At 38.5% G+C, this 27,152-nt stretch overlaps 1 protein-coding gene across 2 annotated transcripts; it reads right to left on the bottom strand.

Annotated features, from left to right (window-relative positions):
* Positions 1 to 748: 748 nt before the first annotated feature.
* On the bottom strand, positions 749 to 26,784 carry mrps11 (mitochondrial ribosomal protein S11). 2 transcript variants are annotated; one of them, XM_073033214.1, is made up of 6 exons: positions 26,619 to 26,776; positions 20,855 to 20,986; positions 17,154 to 17,252; positions 14,897 to 15,026; positions 5,659 to 5,724; positions 749 to 1,161 (listed from the first exon to the last, which is right to left on the bottom strand). In XM_073033214.1, the coding sequence occupies exons 1-6, from the start codon at positions 26,681 to 26,683 to the stop codon at positions 1,054 to 1,056; spliced, it is 600 nt and encodes a 199-aa protein (XP_072889315.1). In that variant the 5' UTR covers positions 26,684 to 26,776; the 3' UTR covers positions 749 to 1,053. The 2 variants fall into 2 exon arrangements, with proteins under 2 accessions (XP_072889315.1, XP_072889316.1); XM_073033215.1 differs by lacking the exon at positions 5,659 to 5,724 and having other exon boundaries at positions 26,619 to 26,784.
* Between the last annotated feature and the right edge of the window lie 368 nt (positions 26,785 to 27,152).

Genomic DNA, 27,152 nt, shown 5'->3' with positions numbered 1-27,152 from the left:
AAACCGCTATTCTAGTCAAGCACACAACATATATACCAGGCAGATAATTCTGGAATATTATTACAGTAGTAATAGTTTTCATTCTTTTTAGATCCCTACTGACATAACCCTAGTAAGTGGGCTGTACACAGACCCCTCAGCAGCTTAATTAGTGTGTGGCTAAGGCATGCTAAGTGGCAATTGTGTCAACTTGCAATCAAAAATCATGCAAGGTTAGAAGTTAGGCACCAATCCTGCTGTCCTTCATTTCATTTCAAATATCATTGCAACTAATCTGCAACTGAAATTGTTGTCTGACAGCGATTTAGGAACTGGAGGAAGTGTTCATTAATATCTTTAATATATTCATGAAGGTTGTGGATGTAAATGACAATTTCTTGGGATTGAATGAACCTTTGCATTCAGCAGCCCCCTGCTGAAAGGAAAGTAGAGCTTTAATTAATATTAACAAATTTTGATGAATAATAACTCATTCATACTACAACCCAAAATAAGTCTAAATGCTGCAGCTCTGAGCTGAATTAGTTCATCATACTATCCAAACTGCACTGGGAACACATTGGACATTAAAAGATTAGAGTGGGGAACACGGCCAAGGTGATGAGCATGCATCTGATTTTAATCTATTTCTAATTCTTCCCTACAATTACCAGGCTACCACATCAACTTTAAAAAAAGTGAAGCTAATAGTTTTATAGTGTGAATAAGAAAAACTAACTTGCAAGAAAAGAAGCTTTTGAGGCAAGAGTCGCTGTATTTTTAAAATTTATTTTATGACAGTTCTTGTAGCCATCTCCGCTCATTTGGACGAAGAGTCTTGGAGCTGTGAAAATGAACACTTTCTAATCAGCCCCTTCAATGGGAACATGCAGAATTAGAATATTTCCTCATCATTTACCCAGCACAGTCCAATTTAGCTGTTACACTCATTCTTCTGACAAGCCTCTGATAATTAGAGTTCAAATGTTTCATGTTGCTGTGGGTTGAAAAGACGACATTCTAGAACAAATGACTGGTCCTTCTGATTCCTCCTTAGTCGCACATTTCAAAGGTTTACATCCTGCGTGCTTTCCGCGGTCGGCAGCCGTTGTGGGGGATTGGAGTGTTGTCCGTAATTGAAACCACCTGGAGGCCCCCCATACTTAGTCCTTTTATAGCAGACTGCAATAGAAAAATAGCAACTTAATTTTCTTATAGCCATATCCTTAAATGTATTTAAAAGCATTGAACATATTTTTAATCAGAAACTCTGTAAACTTATCCTGCCAACAGCAGTGTTTAGCTGATTGAAAGTTCAAAATGAAGAATTCACTTGAGGTGATAAAAAAATTATTGAAAATCCACCTAGATTCATGTGCCCAGCACTATCCAGTCACTTCTGCTTGAAAATGCTTACAATTATCATTTGAAAACATCATTAATTTAGCAGCCCACCATGAATAATTTTAAGTTGATTGGAGGAAAGTATAGAGGAGATGTCTGAGGTAAGCTTTGTACAGGGAGCGGTTGGGTGCTTAGAACACCTTGCCAGGAATAGTGATAGAGAGAGAGAGATGAGAGACACTGAAGAAACTCTCAGATAGCCACATATATGAGGAGAGCTATCTCAGAATAAAGGTTAGATTGATCTTAGAGTAGGTTAAAAGGTTGGCACAACATCGTGGCCAAAGGACCTGCACCGTGCTGTAACGTTCTATGTTCTATAAAGGAACAGCATATTTTCACTTAACGTCAGTGCCTGCTGGTGAATACTCACATAAGATGATGGGCTGATGGTTGAATGCCAACAGCATAAGTGTACCCTAGTGGATGGAGAAACAACCTTCATGAGAGAAACAAAAAAACAGAGAGGGGCAAGTATGCCAGAGGAGTATCACTAAGAACCAGATTACAGCAGTTGAAAGAGAATAAACACAAAGACAATGATCATAACTGCTTTACAAGCAGCACTGATGAATTAGATGTGAACTATCAGCAAACAAGTGTAAAAGCCACAGTAAAATTCCAATGATCTACTATCCTATTGGATGGAAATCCTGATGGTACATCATCTGGCTTACTGGGACACATTTCATATGCTTCCTTTAAACTTGCTTTAACCTCACCAGGGTCCCAGGTCATACACTCCCTTTTAGCTCATTCGGTTCATAGAACAATACAGCATAGCACTGATGCTTCGGTCCAGGTTGTTGTGCAACCTTTTAACCGAATCCATCAATCTATTGCTTCCCTCCCGCATTGCCCTTTGTTTTCCCTTCATTCATGTATCTAACAGTCTCTTTAATGTCCCTAATATATCTGCCTCTACCACCATTCCATGCACTGTGTAAAAAAAACCTGACATGCTTCCTAAACTTTCCTTCAATCACCATTATTTATGTTACTGCTTAACTTTGTTCTACCTCAATTCATTGCACAATGGCTTGATCTGTATGAATGGTATTCACTGTACATGTGACAATAATAAACCAATTCTAATTGCAATGTCAATTCCTTGTCCTGTTGGTCCTTTAGTTCTCCAGCACTGTGAGACAAGGTTACGGATCCACTGGTGTGGGATTGTTAGCTCTGTTCACTGTAAAGAAAGTTGCAATTGTCCTTGGAAAGTTCATCATTCTAGTGCCTAACATCTAAATCAGGGGTTCCTGACATTTTTTATGCCATGGACCCCTACCATTAACCAAGGGGTCCGTGGACCCCAGGCTGGGAACCCCAAATCCTAATAAAGGTGAATTAAGCCTGTTGGTGTCATTTACAAGAGGAGTATCCAGAAGTGTGGAATATGATAGACCCACATTACTAAAGGCTTGAGGGTGCCAGATCATCAGTTTCACTACAAATCAGACAAATTAGAAATAGCCAAGAAATAATGCACTCAACAACATGAGAAAGGATCAATCAAAAAATCCTCTTCTTAACTGGAGACCTCAGTGGTAAGTTATTTACAATGCATATAAAAATCATTTATGGAGGTCAGAATACTTGAGCCATTGAATAATGCCCAAGTTAGACGTCATGCTTCACACATTCTTGATAAGGGGCCTATAATTGGTGAGCTATTAAAATCTCATCCAGTGCATGTACATTTGTTCTCAAGTGCCACATTCTGTGTTTCTTCCTATTTTTTCTCCACCATCATTTGGCCTGAAGCTTCACATTCTTTCAAGAAAATAAGAGCGGAATATTACAAAGCTTTATCATTGTCAAGAGGGATTTGACAGAACAAGCAGGAGGAATAAGGTGAATAAAACCTCACATCATGTGTATGTGCCTATGTATCCTTTCATTTTATGTCCCTATAAAATGCAGAGACCAAACTCTTTCTAAAAAAAAACAAGGTTGTCCATTTATCAGTCCTGCATGTACACTTTTAAATAGGACACCTCTTCAATTTTCTCTTTTATCTGGCTTTAATGCACTCAGTAGTTGTGATAGGTAGATAAACTGACAGGGAATTAAAGAAACACTTGGAGAAAATTATTACAAAAGGAACTGGAATGAGAGTACAAAAGCATAAATAAGGGCAATGGGCTAAATAAATATTCTCCTGGTACCAATATTTCTATAGCTCTACAAAGGTACAGCACCATGCATAAGTCTTAGACAAACATACATAGCTAGGGTGCCTAAGACCTTTGCACAGTACTGCATTTGCCAAAGTGGAGCGGAGAGCGAGTTTGTGAATCTGGTGGGATCAAAGGATGTTGGGAACTGCAAGGGTGAAGTGCCGCTGCGGGTGTGTGGGACAGGTGGCAGAGAAAGAGGTTCAGGGGCAGGGGACGGTGTGGTTGCAAGGCAGACTCAGTGCTGAGACACCAGGCAAGGTAATTTGATTCCAAACAACTGGTTTATTGATCTTTACAGAATGTCTCTTTGGTGCTTCCCACTCCCTCACCTTTTCCCAACTACGATTCCCCTCTTGCTGTCCTCTTCCCACTCTCAGTCCACAATAGAGACCCATATCAGAATCAGGTTTATCATCATTCACATATGTCATGATTTTTTTTGTGGCAGCAGTACAGTGCAATACATAGAATTATTACAGTACTGTACTAAAGTCTTGGGCACTCTGGCTATATATATGTGTATAAGAATTTTGCACAGTACTGTATACAGTGGTTATTCCACTAATTGGCCATTCAAACAAGTCTGAAGAAATTAAGCTCTTAAGGACTAAAGCCAGTTGGAAGAAAATGTCCACATGGAGACTAACAACAGTGAGATCTTACAGCAAATAGACTAATGCCATCAGTAGATGCAGCATCAGGTCTGGTGTACCAAATAAATGTTTTGTAAGTTAATTTGCTAAGAATTAATCTCTGGACAGTCTGGGGTATAATAATGAATAATGTTTATGTGCAGTGTTCTGAGAAGCCATCTCTAGGGTGTAAAGACTTATTTTACTTTCCAAAGCACGGAGGTAGCGGAGGGAATCAGCTTGTTCTGACGAATGCACTTCCTGTTTTATGCTTTCTTAAGCACTCACACCACCCACGGCACGTTAATGTATTTAGAACACAAAGCTAATATTGGTAAACCGCAAGAATGATTTCTCAGTCTTCCTATCTAATTAGTATTTTTTTCTTGAGAAATGGTACTCTAACTGTAATAGAGTGAAAAGGGAAAGTGGGCTTCAAAGGCACAGAACTAATACTTGGTTTAGGTAAAGTTATTATTTCAGATTTATACATTTTACGGAAGTATATTTTTTGTTCTTTCCCCTTTATCACCCCTTGTTTCCCAGATGCAACATCACTGTCGTCGTTGAGTGATTTCAGAACTTAAAAAAATAGAACATAGTCAAGCTGAACTAATTCTTAAACTACTGATGGGAATATTTGCCCAGAAGTTGATAGCTTTTCTCAATGTTGTGGAGCAGTACTGATATTACCAGACTAGAACATGGAAGAGATCTGATATAAAAATATTGCTGAATTAAAATAAAAAGAATCTGCTGACCTGACTTGCATCTGATTCTAGTCTTATCACAAATATGGATGGTCCTCAATTTCCTTCTAGCCAAACATCACCCTCACCCTTCCCTCCCCCACCGTAATACAACTAACCATATTATGGAAAGCCCATTGCTAGTAACTTGGGCCAAGCAGTATTATCAAGCAAAATTTGACACAAAGCCATTAAAAAATCTAATAGGGATGGTGGTGTTAAGGAACGTCTTAAAGAAAATAGGGTGGAATGGTACTGTAATGGTTAGTGTAACGACTATTATTTTCACTGCTGGAAAATTCAGATGTAATGCACTATTTCTTTTTTTTAAATGATTGAGGCAGGTTTCTGCTCCATCTTAGTTTGAAGTAAATTGTTTCAAAGTTTTTAAAACTCAATAGTTTTCTAAGTAGGTATAGGCTTCTAAACAATCTAACTGTTGGTGTACAATTGTTTATCTGAATTATTTTGTGTAATAGTGCATCATACAATAAACACTTATGGACATATTAATACATTAAACATTCAAAGATATATTATTCAAATTACAAACAATTGGTGGTTAAGCAAGTATGTACTGAGATCTCAAAAATGCATTTGATAAACGTTTTCTTTCGCCTTGGAACTGCTTCAGGAGACAAAAAGGCAATAATAAACAGGTGATAGAAAAGGTATTATGGAAACATCAGCAATTGAAATGCTGTAACTCACCATCCTGCCAGGTCCCAAACCTTTCACCATCACACGAACAAAGTTTATTCCCCGATCAATTGCTTTCTGTCCACAAAACAAAAATTACCAAATTTTATTTATTCTAAAAAGAATGTTATTTTTTAAAAAGCGAATTCCTTTTCCTCTCTGCACTCTCATCAATGATAGTATATTTTTAAAATCTGCTGACATAATTGTTATTTCCATTTGTTTTTGCTTCCCCTCTAATTTTCCTTCTTATAATACACTAGGAGCCGAGAGATAATGTTGCAGCTATATAGGACCCTGGTCAGACCCCACTTGGAGCACTGTGCTCAATTCTGGTCGTCTCACTACAAGGATGTGGAAACCACAGAAAGGGTGCAGAGGAGATTTACAAGGATGTTGCCTGGACTGGGGAGCATGCCTTATGAAGACAGGTTGAGTGAACTTGGCCTTTTCTCTTTGGAGCGACGGAGGATGAGAGGTGACCTGATAGAGGTGTATAAGTTGATGAGAGGCATTAATCGTGTGGATAGTCAGAGGCTTCTTCCTAGGGCTGAAATGGTTGCCACAAGAGGGCACAGGTTTAAGGTGCTTGGGAGTAGGTACAGAAGAGATGTCCGGGTTAAGTTTTTTTACGCGGAGAGTGGTGAGTGCGTGGAATGGGCTGCCGGCAATGGCGGTGGAGGCAGATACGATAGGGTCCTTTAAGAGTATTTGGATAGGTACATGGAGCTTAGAAAAATAGAGGGCTATGGCTAACCCTAGTAATTTCTAAGGTAGGGACATGTTTGACACAACATTGTGGGTTGAAGGGCCTGTATTGTGCTTTAGGTTTTCTATGTTTTCTAATATCCATTGTCAGTGTCTCTTCACTCTTGGCATAGCTGTTGATTAAAGATGCCATGATACTGTCAACAGGAGGTGTCGTATTCATTTCTCTGAAAATATACTGACGCCGTTCTGGCAATAGTGAATTATATCAGTGGAAATTATCCAAAGTACTGATCATCTTTGATGGGAAACTTTCACCATCAGAGAATTTACACACTGGCTGGAGGGAACCAAGGAAGCAAAACTCTTTGCATCTAAAATGTCTACTTAAAGAGATCAACAAACATAAACCTTAAAGAATATCAGTGAGATCTGTGGCAGGATATATGTTTTGTGGTTCAGAAACAGTGCTTCATTAAGTTTGGCAGTTCAAGGAGGAAGTTTTAACAGAATACTGTCAGACCCAACAAAAGAAAACATGGTGGCCGTGGTGTTGGATGTTTTGTGCCAGTGTAATCTGTTTCTGTTGCTGGAGCTTACATCTTGAACATGGATACCTCAAAAGCGTGTCAAGAAGTTTGACTTCATGACTAAATAATAGACCTGTGGTGCACTAATTACACTGTAAATAAACAAAAAAAAATGATAACTAATAATGAGTTATATTTAATCTTGATTAATTCAACTTGTCAGTGTATACTTTCCATATACAATTATTTGATTAGTTTCCTCCAGAGCCTGGAAAAAGCTACTGCTTGCAACTTCCCATTTTAAATCTTTTTAGTTTTCTCTCAGTGATTGAAGGACCCATGACAGAATAATGAACATTCAGAACACCAAACAATACAGCACAGTGCAGGCCCTTTGGCCCATGATATCATGCTGACCTTCCAAGATCAACCAAATTTTCCTTTCCATACAGCCCTTTATTTTTAATCAAAAGTTCAAAGTAAAATTTATTATCAAAGTACATATATGTCACCATATACAACCTCGAGATTGATTTTCTTGCAGCCCTTCTCAATAAATCCTTAATAGAATAATACCCATGATAGAATTAATGAAAGACCACACCAGCTTGAGAGTTCAACCAGTGTGCAAAATAACAAGCTGTGCAAATACAAAAATAAATAATAATAATAATAAATAAATATTAAGAACATGAGATGAAGAGTCCTTGAAAGTGAGTCCATAGGTTGTGGAAACAGTTCAATGATGGGGCAAGTGAAATTGAGTGAAGTTATCTCCTTTGGTTCAAGAGGCCGATGGCTGCGGTTTAATATCTGTTCCTGAAACTGGTGGTGTGAGTTGAGGCTCCTGTACCTTTTTCCCAATGGCAGCAGCAAGAAGAGAGCATGACATGGGTGGTGGGGTCTCTGATGATGAATGCTGCTTTCCTGCGATATCGCTCCATATAGATGTGGTCAATGGTGGGAAAGGCTTTACCTGTGATCAACAGAGCTGTATCCACTACTTTTTGTTGGATTTCCTGTTCAAGGATATTGGTGTTTACATAACAGGCTGTGATGCAGCCAGTTGATACACTTTCCACCATACGTCTATAATAGTTTGTGAAAATTTTAGATCCATGTGCCTACCCATAACATTACTCCCTCTCGTATTTGCTATTTCAGCTCTGGGGAAATGTCTCTGGCATACCACTTGACCAATGTGTCTTATCATCTTGTACACCTCTAACAAGCTAACTCTCATCCTCCTTTGCTGCGACTCAGTGTATTGAACATCCAGTATAGTGATCCTTGGTATTGGTTCATTACCTAGTGTCTTGGAGCTTTATATTAAAAACATCTTAAAACACTAATTTTCAATATCTCTCTCCCCCAAACGTATTCTGGGAAGGAATTGATCAATAATAGTTCAAAATCTGGCTTGTTTGTATTTAAAGTTTATATATCACAGACCCATAGTAATGTGCTTGATTGTTAAATGGCCTCTGAAATGGGATACCAAGTACCTCTGTTCAGAGGTAATAAGGGTTGGCAATATATTCTTGACGTGGCAGCAACAGTCACATCCCATGAATGACTAATGAAGAAATAATTAGATAGGCAACAGAATGGCGGATCAACACAGGTATTTCTCATGGCATTTCTGGTGACACACTGACCTTATCATGAGAGTGTTATGCTACACAATGTCCAATGAATAATTCAAATAATGAGGATTATGTCCTCTTACAGCCAAAGTCCACCCATAATATTTATAGTTTAATCAGCATTAGGTGAGTAAACAAAAATCTCTCTTCATAATGATTACTTTTGACTAAGATGAAACTTTTTCAGTTATTAGCATGATTTTGATGAATATTCCAAATAATGTTGTAAACAATAACCAACTATAATTTTGACAAATTTTGATTATTAAATTGGATACAAACATGACAGGAAATGTAGCAAAGGGGAACGAAGACTTTAAAACAAAAGACTGAAATTATCAGCGATCATTCTAAGTTTCACAAAACAAATCAGAGGATGTCATATTACTGAGTAACTTAGATGTCAAATCAAGGTACAAGTTTTAATTGATAAAGCACAGCTTTGTTTCATTTTTGTGTGGGGGATAATTGTGAAGCCAGTACAAAAAAGGGACAAATCATGACATCACTTTTTTTTAGTTGAATGGAACTTCTTGCAATGTACTATCAATGAAACATCATTGAAATACACACAAAAAACTACAGATAATGCAACTCCTGAGCAACACATAAAATAAACTGGAAGAACTCAACAGGTCAGGCAGCTTCTGCCCCCATCCTTTCCAGTCCTGAAACTTAGTCTGTTTATTTCCCTACATTGATGCTGCCTGACTTGCTGAGTTCCTGCAGCATTTGGTGTGTATTGATCTGAAATGTTAGCTTAGTTTCTATTTTCACAGATGTTGCCTGATCTGCTAAGTGCTGTCAGAATTTTCTTGTTTTCATTTAAGACTGAGTAGAATTTGTTTTACTGGAGCATTTCTCAGATATCTTAAAAAGAGATTTACGAAAAATGAGACAGCAAGGATAGAAGATAATCTAGTTTTTATTTAAGATACTTTTCTTTCAAAAAAGTTCACGAGCTGGGGCCTTTGCCATTCTGTCAATGTAGTTTGGAAACCAGTTACCTAATCTAATGTCACCTTGCAGCACTAAGTTTGGAAGCCTGCAGGTCAATGCTGTCAGGTATGTATTCAAGTCTTTTTTTACAATGTGATGAGGATTTCTGCCTAATCACTCTGGCAGCCAGTGAGTTCCAGACCTCTATTATCTCTGAGTGAAAGATAATTTCCTTATCCCCATCTATTCTTTTCACCAATTACAATGAGAGTCAATGTATCGCTGAATTTTGACTCCTTTGCTAAAGGAAATAGATCCTTACTACTTATTCTTATATTTCTTTCAAATTTTAGACATCTCATTTGTCTCCCTCCAGCTTCCCCTATTCCACCTTAACCACTATTACCAGCTGCCAGAGTGATTAATAAAGACTCAGATATGAACTCTGGAGCACTGACCTGCAGGGCTCTGAACCTAGCGGTGGAAGGTGAGATCAGCGCCTCTCCAACCAGAATAGACACAGTGGCCTAATTGTCACCTTTTCTTTCTGACTGGTCATGCAATTGTTAGTTCTATAAATTCTCCTCATTGCTACAACTTTTCATTCCTGGCAACTTCCTGAAGTGCAATCACTTCTGTTCTGTAATGTGGCAATGAGAATTGTCCATCATATTAAAGCTGTGGCCCAAGCAATGTTGCATCATTTCAAGCATAACCTGCTCTTACAAGCTTTGGCTAATAAAGGAAAACAGCCTCTGTGTCTTTCTCACCACAAACAAGAGAAAATCTGCAGATGCTGGAAATCCAAGCAACACACACAAAATGCTGGAGGAACTCAGCAGGCCAGGCAGCAAAAGAGTACAGTCAGCATTTCAGACCGAAGGGTTGACTGGATTCTTTTCCATAGATGCTGCCTGGCCTGCTGAATTCCTCCAGCATTTTGTGTGTGTTGCTTGGCATTCTCACCACCTCATTTACCTGCCCTGCTACCTTTGAGGATAATATTATCAATGACTGTCCATGAAGAATGACTTATGACTGGCAAATAGGCAACTGCATAGCTTGACAATAACAAATCTGCTGACTGACCGACAAATCTTTAAGTTACTTAATTGTAAAATTAAATACTGAAAAAAAGATGGCTCTTCTACTGAATATCATGGACTGAATGCTCACTGAAATGAACATTATCATTCCAAGATGTTCATTACAAATATGAAAATTGTAAAAGCACATGACTCATTTTGAGTTAATATTCCTTATTGTGTTTAGTATGTGTACTTTTCTGCACTATTTCATGGTGATAGCACCACCTACTGAAGATATTCTTTACTATGCAATATGGTAATTATACTATTTTTGAAATGCATGAACAATTCTTAACAACATTTTCTATATATCTATGTCTCTGCTAATCTGTGTGTCTATAAAGAGGTACATACAGGATTTATTTTCTATCTTCTGCAAGACAATTTCACTTCATGAGTATTGTAAAATCACAATGACTGAGGTTGATCAAGTTGACTAATAGAATACAGTTCAGTCAGTGCAAGAAAACAAGCACAGATGCAGTGATTTTATAAACTGATTGAAACTGAAAATAGCAAAATTAATTTATGGGAATATTATTTTTGTTGTATTTTTTGTACAAAATATTGAATGTCTTCTCAGAAAATATGTAATTTGTTACTACAGGCAGCTGTGGAGGCCAAATCTTTATGTATATTTAAAGCAGAGGTTGATAAATTCTTGATCAGTCAGGGCATGATGGGATATGGAGAGAAGTTTAGAGAATGTAGCTGAGAAGAAAAATGAATCAGCCATGATGGAGCAGACTCGATGGACCAAATGGCCTAATTCTGCTCCTATATCTTATGATCTAAAATGTGGGCTATTGGAGTTAAGCAGCTCATTTTGCATACAGATACTGTTGCAGCAACACAACAAAATTAAATAAATGAGGGTATACAATCAGGTTTTGTTTCAATTGATCAATCTGGTAAATGAAACTCACTGTCACTTTGAAGAATTCACATAAATTTAACAGAAATATGATGACCAAAAATATGCAGGTAAGAATAGTACTCATTTCTAAATAAACTTCTAATTGAAATGCAGACTCATCTCATGTTTCCATTCGATCAACATAATTGCTCCAAGAGATGTTTAGAATTGTAATTCAAGTTGCAGTGGATTTGGATGGTTAAGATGAATGTGAAATATCACCTTACAGTTGAGTTTTTAATTCCTTCCCATCTGTCAATTTTTTATTACGAATGTCTGGTCATCTGCAGCTAGGTTCAAATTTCCTTGCAGCTTCGTTCATCAACAAGCATAGTTAAATTATGTAGGGTTTGATTATCAGAATAGTTATTTATAGTAGCATCACAACTTTGCAAGGGTGTTAGTCTTCTGTGAGGAGCATCTCCTAGCCATAAATGCAAATATAGCTGTCTTAGATTTTAAGAGGATGAATACACATCCCATCTTGAAATACATCAGACAAGATTGATAAGAGTGGAGAGAACTGGAAATGAGTGAAAGGAAGTTAACATATGGGCACAAGATGTAGCTGGCAGATACAGAATAGAATGACATGACACCTGAACTGTTTAGTGGCTGATAGCTGTGATCCTATTAGCCAGATACAAAAGGGCATCCAAAGGACATCTCTGTACACCATGTCCAGGGACCAGGACCACGTATGAAAAGGAACAAGATACTGAGCAACCTTCTCAAGATACAGCCTTAGTGTTAATTGTGGGTAGAACACTGTTTCATTTGTCAATTATTTTGAATTTTACAAATCATTCAGGCTGAACCCTCAAGTAAACTTGCTGCTTGAAAGTAGCTCCTGCATATGAGGTGGAGTAGAGGACAAGTTAACACAAACTGATCGGCCATGTGATCTACAGGTCCTCCCTGGTCAGGAATGCCTGGCTTATTAACAGTCCACACATATTAATGAGTGTTTAAGTAGTCAGGTGATGGACATGCTAGTAGATGAGGGGCCATGGGAATCTTCTGCCAAGCAGGAACTAGATTTGTGTCAATGTCATTGCTTAGGGTAAAGCCCTCCCAACCATTGAGGACATCTACATTGAAATACTGTTGTAGGAAAGGAACATCTATCATCAGATATCCTCACCACCCATGCCATGCTCTCTTCTTGCTGCAGCGATCAGGCAGAAAGTACAAGGGCCTCAGGACTCGCACCACCAGGTTCAAGAATAGTTACTACCCCTCAACCATCAGGCTGTTAAACAAAAGGGCATAACTACACTCACTTGCCCATCCATTGAGATGTTCCCACAACCAGTGATCCCACTTTAAAGACTCTTTATTTTGTTACCTCATGTTCTCGTTATTTATTGCTATTTATTTATATTTAAATTGCATAGTTTGTTGTCTTCTGCACTCAATTTGGTCTTTCATTGATCCTGTTATAGTTACTATTCTACAGATTTGCTGAGTATGCCTGCAGGAAAATGAATCTCAAGGTTGTATGTGGTGACATATTCAGTATGTGTTCAGATAATAAAATTTACTTAGAACTTTCGACTTTACATTGCTTTTGTTAGCCCTATATTTTAATTTAAATACATTGCTGGGAGACCGCATTTCTGATTTGCAATCTGTTTGGTATACAAACAGTCCTTAGGACGGGACCCTGTCATAACCTTGAGAAGATCTGCATTTCCACTCTCTAATATCTAAGTAAACAATAAATTACACCTTTTAGATGTAAATCTACAAATGAAAGCTTATCCCAATTACACTATGGTATTTTAATATGGCCCTTGATGAATACAACATTGGCCTTTGGGTTGCATGTGCACTTAAGGCTGCCAGTATCCCTGAACAATTCATTTTGTTCAAGGTTTCAAAATCCAGATCTGGTAAAAGCTTGCATTGTAAAAGTAGTTGCCACTATCCACAGACTAGCATCCTCCAGTTGATTTTAGTTAGGGACAGATGATATCTTACACAGACTGATTCTTCGGAATATATTCCCCAATTCAGAGTTGTAGAATTTCTAGGAGATTGCTCATCCCCTAGTTAGGGGTTCTGAAAAGAACTTGTTATAATAGAAAATGAAAAAAAATCAAATTACCTAAAAAAAAGCATAACACAGAATGACTAGGGGAAAATGATTTAGCCCTCCCTCTATGTGCGGGAAAAAAGTTTAAAACAGATCAAGAAATGCTAGAATTCTGAATTGAGTAACACCCTACCACTAGAAATCATCATTGATGCCAAAGACACAGTTTAAAATGCATACTCAAGGAATGTACATTAGGCCTCTGGTACAAACCATAAAGTAACTTATGCTTCGATTGCAATTATATTTTTAAAGTCTATAATGGCATCACCATTATAGTGCCCATGACCAGAAACCTGATCTTTATGCTGAGTTAGCAGGTGGGTTACCCCAAGAGTTTTGCATTGCTTAACTCTTTTTCCAACATCTGCAATTCAGACAAAAGTGTTTGGCTATATGTTCTTGAAAATTTACCTCAAGGCTTAAGCTAACACAGGTCCAGTAAGTAGGGAATTGGTATATTGTGCTTTTTATAGATAGATTATGAAAGACTCAGGCCTTCTATTTCTTAAAACACAAAAATGAAAAAATTCTCAGCAATGTTTCTAATCAATAGTTTAATATTTCCCTGTAGATAAAAACAATGATGCAAATGTATAATGCATGAATACCTTGGCCGATACCACTAATTATTGTTGAGATCCAGCCTGACATCAATCGGGAAACTGAATGAGGACTACTGTCTGCCAGTCTGAAGAGGATATTGTTAGAATATTTACAGATTCTCACTAGGGAAAGGGCAAATGTTATTGATGAATTTATGTGTGCTTCATGGCAAGGGACATTAATTCTTAGAAATGGAGCCAGTATCAGCATCAAATGGTCCCCAATGAGACAGAGAATGTGTTCAATGCAGAGTGGTTCCCTCCACAATGTTCAGTCAAGCACTCCCAGGACACATCAACTCTCTCTCTCCTACATTAACAATGAATCAGTGCCAAAAAAAAAAATCACTTGGCAATTTGTACTACAATAACATGGGATTTTTATTTCTCATACCAATCACCTTTGTAGCCTCTCTAAATCAGTATGCTCGATCCTGTGAGACCATGTTTACTATTAATTAAATGACACTGCCCAAAGTTATTTCATGTTGAACCCATACAGCCAGCAGAATGCAAATATATTATATCTGCTCAGATTGATTGGAGTCTTCAACAAAAAGAACCGCTGTGTAATCAAGTCTCTAAAGGAAATTTGGTGAACTCTGGATTTAGGGATTCATGGATTTTATTAAAAAGTGTCAAAAGTGTCAACTGATTCTCAGATTCACTATGTACGAGCAAGTTAACTATCTATATTGGGGAGAAAAAGTACTGCTTTACCGCTGCTGCTGAAATGCCGGCCGTCTGAGCAGCAATGGGGGTTCCCTTCTTTGCATTCTTAAACCCTTCGGTACCACATGAAGTCCGCACCATGCTCTGCCCATCGTGGGTAGTAACTTGAATATGCGTGCTATGAAAAATATAATGGCGTTTCAGAGAGAGAGAAAAAGTTGAGAAAATAATCAATAGAAATCTGTAGATTACTTAATTACTACAAAGTTATCTTAAATTAGATAAAGAATGCTTATTGCTGATGCACAAACCCATGTCAATTATAGCTATTTTCACAAAGACTAAAACATTGCTCCTCTCTATCTGGGCTGCAAGAGACCCTGACCTCAGATCGCTCTGATGTGCTTTTCTTATTTCCTGTGAAAATCACCATAGGACCTCCCTGGTTAAGATCTCTAACTGGTATCAGACTAGGGATAGTTCAGTGGTTCTGCTACCTGAGATGCTATGATTATCATTTCAGTCAGCAGAAGAAAGTGTTGACCAGTAAGAGAGGATGGTGCTAAAAAGTGGAAGTCAAAAACTTAGCAATCAACTGATACATAGAACCATTCTGCCAATGAGAGCATATTCAAATACTGATATTGTCAAAAAAAATTACAATTTACATTTGCATAGAAACTTCAAGAGAAAAAAAGGAGTCCTACACACACACAAATACCGGTAGAACTCATGCAAGTCAGGCAGCACCTATGAAAGAAATGCTTCCTGATTTGCTAAGTTCCTCCAGCATTTTATGTGTGTTGCTTTTCTCAGTATCTGTAGCAAAAAAACCTATATGTTTCAAGAAAATGCAGTAAAAAAAAATGAAAAGTAGAACAAAGAAAGAATTGTAGTATGGAAAGGCTAGTTTAAAATGACTTTCAAGAGGTATCTGAAAAGAAAGTTAATTGAAAAGGCAGAATTCAAAAATTAGGCCCAAAGCAGTGGGAGAGATTATTAGGAGAAGATAAAACATGACAACGTGAAATAAAAGAATCAGAAGAATAAAAATTTGTAAAATTATTTAGGGTTGGAGTCATTTGCAGAGATGGAGTGAACTGAGTCCATGAAATAACTTAAACATAAACTCAGGAACTTTAAACTTGAAATATTAGAGCACCTGAACACAATCTAAGTTCACAAGGTCAGAAGCAGTGGATGGGAGAGGACAGAATGTGGAAAGGAAATTTTTGAATCAGCCGACGATCCTAAAGGCAGGTTAATGGGAGGGCAAATGAAGAGAACTGGAATAGCAGAGTGTGGATTATACTCATGCAGATGAAGGTATCAGAGGCAGAAAGACTACGTCAGTTAATGTAATGAAGAGAGCGGGATAGGAAGAGTGAAAGAACGCACGGAGAAACTAGAATTTTGATATACATTGTATTCTGCATCAAGTGGCTTGAATTAATTATTGATTGAATTTAGTTGTTCACTCTAGTGTGGGTCAATGTTAATTTTGTTTGGGCAGTTCCAGGTATGTTAAAAGTTCTATTTAAATGGAAGTTGTTGTTTGAGATACAATAGACCCCTTACACTACTTTGAAGGTTTTAGTGCTGTACAACCATTTCTACTCGTCTCACCAGTTTGCCCAACCAATTTTGCTCCTGAGGGCACGTTGTTTGCCAATAACCTTCAAGGAGTCTTATACAGCTAAACATGTTTCACATTGGGCAATATGTCATCTAAAGCTTTGACTGTGATACCAACTACCACCAAGCCAGTTCTGTCCCAAATTAATAATTCTCAGATGCACGCTTACAAGCAAGAATCAAAACAGAGGAAGAGGAATCACAGCTAATGTTTTCTTCCTTGTAACCTCGGGCAGCAAAGGGAATAATAATGCTGTGACCAGTATGTAGCTTCCTTCAAGAGGACCACAACCTCGTCCTGGTTTGGAGGCTTGTGTGCCTCAATGACCTGGAGAGCTATGTTGCCTGGAGTCAGGGCCTTGTGCTTTGGCTCTTGGCAGGGTCACCCATACCAAACAAGTGAAAGGGTAGAGGCCAAACTAAGAGTGGTCAACAGGTCTTCCAGATTTGGGGGTTCAGCTCAGGGCTAACAACCCTGACTAGTTAAAAGGAAAAAAATTGTTACGGAAACGCAATGAAAATTTCTTCTATACCTGTGTCTAATGGTATGGACAAATAGAGACGGAGGATCTTCATTGCTGCCCTAAGTGCCAGTGGCATAACAGGCTACAAGTAAGTATGCAGCTTAGCTTAGAAAATCTTGCTTTATGGATAAATTATCACCACTTACTTATTAAATGTTGCCTTGACATGCACTATGTGCAAATCTTCATATTTTTTGCCTTCCCAATGCAAAGAGCTCTCCTGTCCTGGCATTGGAGGTAGGATACTATACATAACAGAAATAGTATTCATTTCACAACATAAATAATTGATAAACAAGCAAAACATTAACTCAAATCTTCCTCCCCAACCCCATAAATTACCTGTAAATAAACAAAAGTCATTTGGTTCATTATATTCCTGCCCAATATTATTAATTGATTAATTAATATTGCACAACTATACTGAACTCCTGTATTTATGATTTGTCATAAGTAATTACAAGCACAGAGTGATCAATAACATGGAAAGGCAAGTGGAAAGAATTCCCCCTACAAAGTTTCTTGGAAGAGATTTAAAACCAGCTCTATCCAGGCAGACATAGAAGGCTACCCTATCCCAGTTGACCACGATGCTGTGAAAAAAATCAAGTGGTCACTTCCAAGCAAGGGTCAGTAGTGATGAACTTGGTTAATTTTTATGCTCTCTAAGCATACTGAAGTCAATTGTGGTGACGACTCAACCCCCCCCCCCCCCCCCCACCAAATTTCAATTGTGTCAATTGAAAACTGAAGTCAACTGTGGTGGCACCACCCAGGCCATGTCCTCTTCTTGCAGCTGCCATGAGGAAGAAGGTACAGGAACCTCAGAACTCACACCACAGGATGAAGTACACTCATTACCCTTCAACCATCAGGCTCTGAACCAATGGGGATAACTTCACTCACCTGATCACTGAACTGCTTCCACAACCTACTTTCAACGACTCTTCATCTCATGATATTTATCTATCATTATTTCTTTTTCTCTTTGTTGTCTTTTGCACATCAGTTTTTTGTCTGTCCTATTGGGTGCGGTCTTTCATTGATTCTATTATGTTTCTGGGATTTACTGAGTATGCTCACAAGAAAATGAATCCCAGGGTGGTATATTATATTTATTTTATTTAGAGATACAGCGCAGAATAGGCCCCTATGAGTCGCACCGCCCAGCAACCCCCAACATCCCTCAATTTAACCCTAATCTAATCACGAGACAATGTATAGTCTCCAATTGACCTTCTAACCAGTATGTCTTTGGATTGTGGGAGGAAACAGGAGCAGCCAGAGAAAACCCACGCATTCCATGGGGAGGATGTAGAGGTTCCTTACAGAGGCCACCGGGATTAAAGTCCCACATCCTGAGCTGTAATAGTGTCATGCTAACCACTACACTACTGTAGCACCCGTATATGACCATAAGACATAAGTGATAGGAGCAGAATTAGGACATCTAGCCCATCGAGTTTACTCTGGCATTTTACCATGGCTGATTCATTTCCCCTCTCAACCCCATTCTCCTGCCTTCTCCCTGTAACTTTTCACACCATGATTAATAAAGAACCTCTCAACCTCCGACTTAAATACACCCAATCAGCTAGCCTCCACAGCCGCCTGTGGCAAAGAATTCCACAGATTCTACACCCTCTGGCTAAAGAAATTTCTCATCTCTATTCTAAATGGATGTCCCTCTATTTTGAGGCTATGCCCTCTGGTCTAGACTCCCCCCACTGTAGAAAATATCTTCTCCATATCCACTCTATCTAGGCCTTTCAACATTCAATAGGTTTTATTGAGATCTCCTCATTCTGCTAAATTCCAGCAAGTATAGGCCCAGAGCCATCAAACACTACTCATATGATAATCTTTTCCTTCCCAGAATCACTCCTGTAAATCTCCTCTGAATCCTCTCCAATGTCAGCACGTTCTTAGATGTGGCCCAAAGCTGCTCACAATACTCCAAATAAGGTCTCACCAGTGCCTTATAAAGCCTCAGCATTACATCCTTGCTTTTATATTCTCATCCTCCCAAAATCAACGCTAATATTGCATTTGCCTTCTTCACCACCGACTCATCCTGCAAGTTAACCTTTAGGGAATCCTGCACAAGAACTCCCCGGTCCCTTTGCAAATCAGACTTTTGAATTTTCTGCCTGTTTAGAAAATAGTCTTCACTTTAGTTCCTTCTATCAAAGTGTATGACCAAACACTTTGGTAGACTGTAATCCAAAGGCATCTTCTTTGCCCAAAACCGACCCTTACAGAACACCACTAGTAAGCGGCAGCCAACCAATAAAAGCTTCTTTTATTCCCACTCTTTGCTTCCTGCTTATCAGCCAATCCTCTATATAAACTAGTATCTTTCTTGTAATTTACCAAGGGCTCTTATCTTGTTAAGCAGCCTCATATGCAGCACCTTGTCAGAGGCCTTCTGAAAATCCAAGTACACAACATCCAATTCTTCATCTATCCTGCTTGTTAATTCTTCAAAGAATTTCAACAGATTTGTCAGGAAAGATTTTCCATTAAGGAAAACATGCTGATTTTAACCTATTTTATCATGTGCCTCCAAGTATCCTGAGACCTCACCCTTAACAATTGACTCCCAATATCTTCCCAAATACTGAGGTCAGGTGAACTGTCATTTAATTTCCTTTCTTCTGCTTCCCTTCCTTCTTGAACAGCAGAATGATATTTGTAATTTTCCAGTCCTCCAGAACCATGCCAGAATCTAATGATTCTTGAAAGATCATTACTAATGCCTCCACAAACTCTTCAGCTACCTTTTTCAGAATCCTGTGACGTAGTCCATTTGGTTCAGGAGACTAACCTACCTTCAGAACTTTCAGCTTCCCAAGTTCTTTCTCCCTAATTATAGCAAGTGCACCCACTTCTGCCCCGACACTATTGAACTTCCGGCATACTGCTAGAGTCTTCCACATTGAAGACTGATGCAAACTATTTATTTAGTTTGCCCACCATTAGTACCTCTGCAGTTTCATTTTCCAGTGGTCTGATATCTACTCTCGCCTCTCTTTTATTCTTTATATCTCTGACGGTTGCGTGATCCTGCCTTTGGAGTACTTCATCTTTGGGATGTATCTATCCTGCACCTTCCAAATTTCTCCTGGAAACTCCAGCCATTGCTGATTATCCATTATCCCTGCTAGTGTCCTCTTCCATTCAACTTTGGCCAGCTCCTTTATCAAGCCTCTGTAACACTCCACAGCCAACTTTAACTATCATATTGTGATCACATGTCCCCTAAGGGTTCCTTTACCTTAAGTTCCCCAAACAAATCCAGTTCATTACAAAATTTCCAATCCAGAATAGCCTTTCCCCTAGTTGGCTCAGCCACAAGCTGCTCTAAAAAAACTATCTAATAGGCATTCCACAAATACTCTCTCCTGGGATCCAGCACCAACTTAATATGTTGACATAATATACTTGAAGAATAAATTTTCTTTAACCTTTTACTACAATACACGTTAGATAGATCACATTAGCGTTAACATAGTAGGATACTTGGTAAAGCTTTGTACTGTTAGTAGACAGAAATAAACAAGGTACCTTATGCCCAATTCAAAGCCAGATTTGGCAAGCAAAATAAAAATCCCTCTAAACTATATAAACCAACTGCCTTGCTCCACTTGCAAGACCAGATTATTTTGCAATGGCCCTTATTAAAATTCTGTTTGAAAGCAGAGGAAATGAATTGTTAATTTTTAAAAAGTTACTATTTCTTGATGGTGACTAGTAAAATTATACCATTTAGATCAAAAATAGGCACTTGGCTACCTTCAAGAAAACACTAACTTAAAATAATGCAGCTGGGAAAGAGATGGAATACCTGTAGTCTGCTGCTGACTGTCTAGATTGTGTTAGTTCTGTAGAGGCTTTCCCCTTTTCTGTTGCTTCTTGCTGCCTCTGTAAACTTGTTTGTAAATATCGGCACTGGGCCTCCAATGAACAAACGTGAGAACTAGGAGAAGAAAACATGACCAGTTTAGCACAAACACAAATAAAACTCCACACAGGAGACATAGAACATGAACTGAATTTACTTTAATATTTGAAAGTTGTGATCACCTTCCCACAGTGATGAATTTCTGATATCACTGGCACTACATTGGATTAAGTAAATGAAGACCATCTGCTTATGCTTACTATATATAAAGCAGAACTGAAAATTGCAGTTTTTTTCAGAGATACTGCTTTATGAATAAGGCATTTTATGCAATGTACCTCATAAGTAGATTTAGGCTGCTGATAAAAATCTCATGGTTCAATTACTAGAGGTCTCCATGCTCCGGCAACCATTCTTCTTCAGCTGCTAACTAAAAACAGATTAACTGGTCATTCAACATTATCTTGTTTAGAAGTAATTGACTGAAATGAATCCAGGACAGAAACTCTGCATAAAGGAGATGCAGAACTTTGTACAACAAATTCTAAGACTTTTGATTTTTATGGCTTTCAGTACTTCTTCAGACAATTGAAGAAAACACTAGGGGATGCAAAGACGACTTCAGTCACAGAAAGACAATTTTGTAGGTATTTGTAGCAGACTAAATCTAAGGTATAGAGTTGGAAACATTCATGGTTGGAAATGTTATTTGACAGAGCAAAAGAAAACACAGGCCAGTAAGATCTAAGTTTTTCTTTTATGAACAAAATGAAATTTACTGCAAAGAGTAAGAAAGAACTATGTACCAGGTTATCAAATCAATTAATGTACCATGGCAAAAAAAATCTGATTATCTACCTTATCACTCCCCCTTAGCTACATCAATCAGACTCGTTCAGTCCCCAGAAAACAAACCCAACCCGTGTAATCTCTCCCCATGATGGAAGTCCAGACAATATCGTGCTGAAGCTCCTCTGTAGTGTCCAGTGCAAGCATATCCTTCCAAAAAGTGAGGTGACCAGAACCACACACAGTATTCCAAGTCTAAACAGGATTTTTAGTAAAGTTGCAACAGGTGATTGGATAGAGAGAAGGATGCTGTTCCTGTTAGTAGTACCAGGGAGCCAATTTAAAGTTTTGCTACAACTTTGAGTAGTGATTGAGCATAAGAGTGTTGAAGGTACGTTGTAGACATTGGCGAAGCAGTACTTGGAACACTATATACAGTTTTGGTCACCTTGTTATAAAAAAAGCATTTAATAAACTGGAAATATCACAGAAAAGATTTATCATGATGTTGCTTGTACTTTTGGGTGGGGGGAAATGGAGATATTGTGTAGACTAGGACTTTATTTCCCGAGATGTGGGAGATTAAGGGGTAACCTGATTTAGATAGCTAGAAGTTTAGAGGGAAGTGGGTCAAACACAGGTAAATGGAATTAGCTCACTGGGTAACACATGGATGAGATGGATTAAAAGGCCTGTTTCCATGCTCTATGAACAGTTCTATGAGAGTTGAGCATGCCATAGACCATAATCGCCACCCTCTCTTGAAACTTCCAAGAAACTACGGACATGGTCCCTTTGGTCATCAATATTCTGTAGTGCTCTATGCCCTACTCCTAACAGGACTTCCTAAAATGCATTACCTCATACTTATCAGGTTTAAATTCTACCTGTGAACCCTCCACCCATTTTTGATATGGGTTATTTTTCTCTCTCCATTAGCAGTCAAATCTGCCTGACGTATATAAAAGCACTGCTATTGAAATTCATTATGCTTCTTTGCATTATTACCCCTTAACTTCCCCCATTAGCCTTTTTGCCTGGACTTGATTCTCACTGCTGCCTGTAAGGAGTTTGTAAATTCTCCTCAGGACCATACCGGTTAGGGTTAGTAACTAGTGGGCATGCTATGTTGGCACCAGAAACATGGTGACACTTGTGGGGTGCCCACAGCACAATCCTCGCTGACTTGTTTTCACTGTATGTTTTTCAATGTTTCAATGTACACGTGACAAATAAAGCTTACCTTTAATCTTTAATTTCTATAACCTATCCCCAATTAAACTCTGGTCCCATTCTATCACAGATATTCCCTTTGTTAGAGTTATAGAGTGCTACAGCACAGAAACAGGTCCTTCTGCCCATCTGGTACGCATCAAACTATTATTCTGCCAAGTCCCATCCACTAGCATCTGGAACATAGCCCTTCAAACCTGTTTCATTCATGTACATATTCAAATTTCTTTTTAAGTTGAAATCAAATCCACCGCTTCCACTGGCAGCTCATTCTATACTCTCACCACCCTCTGAGTGAAGAAGTTCCCCCTCATGATCCCCTCAAACATTTCACGTTTCACCCTTAACCCATGACCTCTACTTCTAATTTCACCCAGCCTCAGTGAAAAGAGCTTGCTTGTATTTACCCTATCCATCGTCATTACGATGATCATGACTGTTCTGCGCAAATTCTACAGAAGTGGTTTGCCATTGCCTTCTGGGCAGTGTCTTTACAAGATGGGTGACCCCAGCCATTAACAATATTCTTTTTATTTATTTATTAAATTTTTAGAAAATTACAAAGAATAAATGTAATGATAAAATAGTAAGAGAGAGAAAAAATAATATTAACCCTCCCCCCCTTAACCCTTGTCTAAAGAAAGAAAAAAAAAGAAAGAGAAAGATTGCCTGCATATCAGAGGATCCCCACATGCTCCATGGAGTTCAAAATAATTTTAATTTTAATTTTTACTTTCCCCAATTACTTTATAATTTTATCTTCAAAGGACCTATGTATTTAATCCTATCTTTTGTAGGTATGGGAGCCAAATTTTCAAAAATATATCATATTAATTTCTTAGATTGTATGTAATTTTTTCAAGTGGAATACAACTATGTATTTCATTATTCCAACGATCCATAGTTAAATATAAATCAGATTTCCAAGTAACTGCGATAACTTTTTTGGCTACTGCCAATGCAATTTTTATAAATTTTTTCTGATACTTATTCAATTTAAGTTTTGGTATTGTCCCTTCAATGTCTCCTAATAAAAATAATATTGGACTATGTGGGAGTTGTACTCCAGTAATTTGTTCCAATAAAAGTCTTAGATTTATCCAAAATGATTGAATTTTAAAACAAGACCAAGTAGAATGTAAAAAAGTACCAATTTCTTGATTACATCGAAAACATTGGTCAGACATATTTGAATTCAATCTATCTATTTTCTGTGGTGTTATATATAATTGATGTAAAAAATTATATTGTACTAATCTAAGTCGAACATTTATTGTATTTATCATACTATCAGAACATAATCTTGACCAGCTTTTTCCATCAATTTTAATATTCAAATCAGATTCCCATTTTTGTCTTGATTTATGAATTCCTGATTTAATTGTCTGTTTTTGAATCAAATTGTACATACAGGATGTAAATTTTTTAATTTTTCCTTTTTGAATTAATATTTCTATTTCACTAGGTTTTGGCATCAACATTGTTTGACCCAGCTTTTCTCGTAAATAAGCCTTTAATTGAAAATAACAGAAAAGAGTGTTGTTTGATATTTTATATTTATTTTTAATTAATCAAATGACATCAATATACCTCTTTCAAAACAATCACCTATATATTTAATCCCCTTTTGGAACCAATTATGTAAAAGTTTATTATCCATTGTAAAAGGAATAAGCCTATTTTGAATTAAAGTTCTTTTTGCAAATAAAGATTTCTTTATCTCATCGTCTATAACAATATTCTTCAGAGATTGTCTGCCTGGCGTTAGTGGTCGCATTATCAGGGCTTGTGATATGCACCAGCTGCTTATAAGACCATCCACCACCTGCTCCCATGGCACTGATCGGGGTGGGGGGAGTGGGTGGCTAAGCAGGAGCTAAAACCACGGGTGATCTGCAGGCCAGTGGAGGGGAGTAGCACATCTCTACTCCGCCACCCAAACCCTATCTATACCCCTTGTAATATTGTATCCCTTTATCAAATCTCTCCTCATTTTCCAACATCCTAGGGAATAAAGTCCTGACCTATTCAACCTTTCCCTGTAACTCAGGTCAAGTCCTGTCAACATCTTTGTAAACTGTCTTCCTCTTATCCTCTCCTCTGCTTCTCTATAATTTAAAGGTTGCTGACAATTCCTTTCCTCTCCTCCATAGATGCTGCTCAACCAGATTGTTTGTCACTCCATATTCCCACAGCATCTGTGTTGCCATATTTCTGGTGCTAACACAGCATGCCCACTACTTACTAACCCTAACTCATACGGTCACGGCGAGAATTTACAAACTCCTTACAAACAGCAGTGAGCATCAAGTCCAGACAAAGTAGTTAATGCAGGAAGCTAAGGGGTTATAATACAAAGAAGCATAATTAATTTCAATAGCAGTGCTTTTATATATGACAGACAGATTTGACTGTGCTAACGGAGAGAGGAAAACAGCCCATATCGAAGATGGGCGGAGGGTTGACAGGTGGAATTTAAATCTGACACAACCTCAAACATTAATTCTGTTTCTCCCTCCACAGATATAGTGTGAGCTACAGTGCATTTTCATCATGAATTTAATCATAATGAACAATCAGTGAACAACAGGCCAAATAAACTTAGCTGGTAAATTTGGGAGAAAAGAAAGATATATACTTCAATATCACCTTCCATTGCCTCAGGTCACACAGCATCTGTACGGCATCCCAAATAAAAATACACAATTTATAAAGAACATTTGAAGAGACACACAGAAATACTGGAGGAACTCAGTAAGTCAGGCAGCATCTATGGAGGGTCATGGACATTCAACGTTTCGGGTCGAGATCCTTCATCTGGAAATACGGGAAGGTAACCAGTATAAGATGATGACGTGGAAGAGTTAGTGCAAGAATTGGCAGGATAGGTGGATTCAGTTGAGGGGGGAAGGATGTGTTAGGTAGATGAGGGAAGGGGGAGAGTGGGAATGATGTTGGAAGCTGGGAGGTGTTTGCTGGAAGTGACAAAGGGCTAGCCACCTTTTGATATCATTCCCAGTCTCCCACACTTCACGTCAAACCTCCTGGTTCACCTAGAATCTCAGCCAGTTCCTGCTCCAGCCCTTCCTACTCCAACATTTTAATACGAGTTATCTTCCCCTTTCTTTCCGGTGCAGACGAAGTGTCTCGACCCCAATTGTCGACTGTCCCTTTCACTCCATGATTCACTGATGAATTTCACTAGTACCTTGAGCATTGCTCCAGATTTCCCACATCTGTGGTCTTATGTGTCTCCAAAGAACTTTTGAAGTCTGGTCTCAGGAAGAAAAGACTTGAGTTGCACAGCAAGATTTCACAATCTGAGTCCTGAAGAGGATTGACTGTTTATTCCTATCCGTATATGATGCTGACTTGCTGAGTTCCTTCAGTATTTTGTGCTTGGTGCTCTGGATTTCCAGCATCTTGTTTTTACAAACTTAGTGTTATTGTGATATGCAGTACTACATTAACTTAAGTTTGTCGTGCTTGTAATGCATTGCTCTGATTTTCAGGGCACTGATACCCGGGGGTCTGGACACCTGTGATAATAAACCTGAACTTGAATAGATGATGTTACATGCAGGATGTATGTTGGGCCAAGGTGCTCGGGTGGTTGCTCCTCTTCCTCCCCCTCCCCCAACAGCACCTTGCTTCTAGTTCACCGAACTGCCAGAGAAGTACTTACCAGCCACCTGTCCTCGGCAGCAAGCCACGGCCCAGACCCCAGACCAGGCTCCGCGTCCCCCACATTTTCAAACCTGCCGCCCGTGCCTCAGACGAAGGCTTCTCCCATCGCCAGGCCCAATGACCCCCTCATGACCCCGATCGAAGTGGGTGGGGAAAGGATGTAGCACGACAATGTCCTTATAAAGATACACCTTTTATTCTCAACAGTAACACCTCAGTTGTAAATACATTGATAATTTCAATAGTAAGATTTTAATACGATTCTTCCTTTCTGAGGTAGCTGTGTTAAAAGTATTTGCTAAAAAATGACGCCCCCGCCTCTGTTGGTCCCGCTCAGTACAGACTATTCCAACGTTCATGGGGGGGGGGGGGGGAAGAGTTAATAATAGTTTCAGAAATGAAGCAGAATCGTTCTCGTTTGGTGTTTGTCAGACATCATTAAAGTGTTTGAGTTTGGATTAGTAAGTGCCGCAATGCGATACAATGAGAGAAGGGCGGAGGAACGATAAGCGTTTATATGCTGCTTCCATTC

This window comes from Hemitrygon akajei, chromosome 30, assembly GCF_048418815.1.
Source record: "Hemitrygon akajei chromosome 30, sHemAka1.3, whole genome shotgun sequence".
NCBI lineage: Eukaryota > Metazoa > Chordata > Chondrichthyes > Myliobatiformes > Dasyatidae > Hemitrygon > Hemitrygon akajei.
Note: the sequence above shows the minus strand (reverse complement) of the source record. Positions and strands in the feature narration are given on the sequence as shown.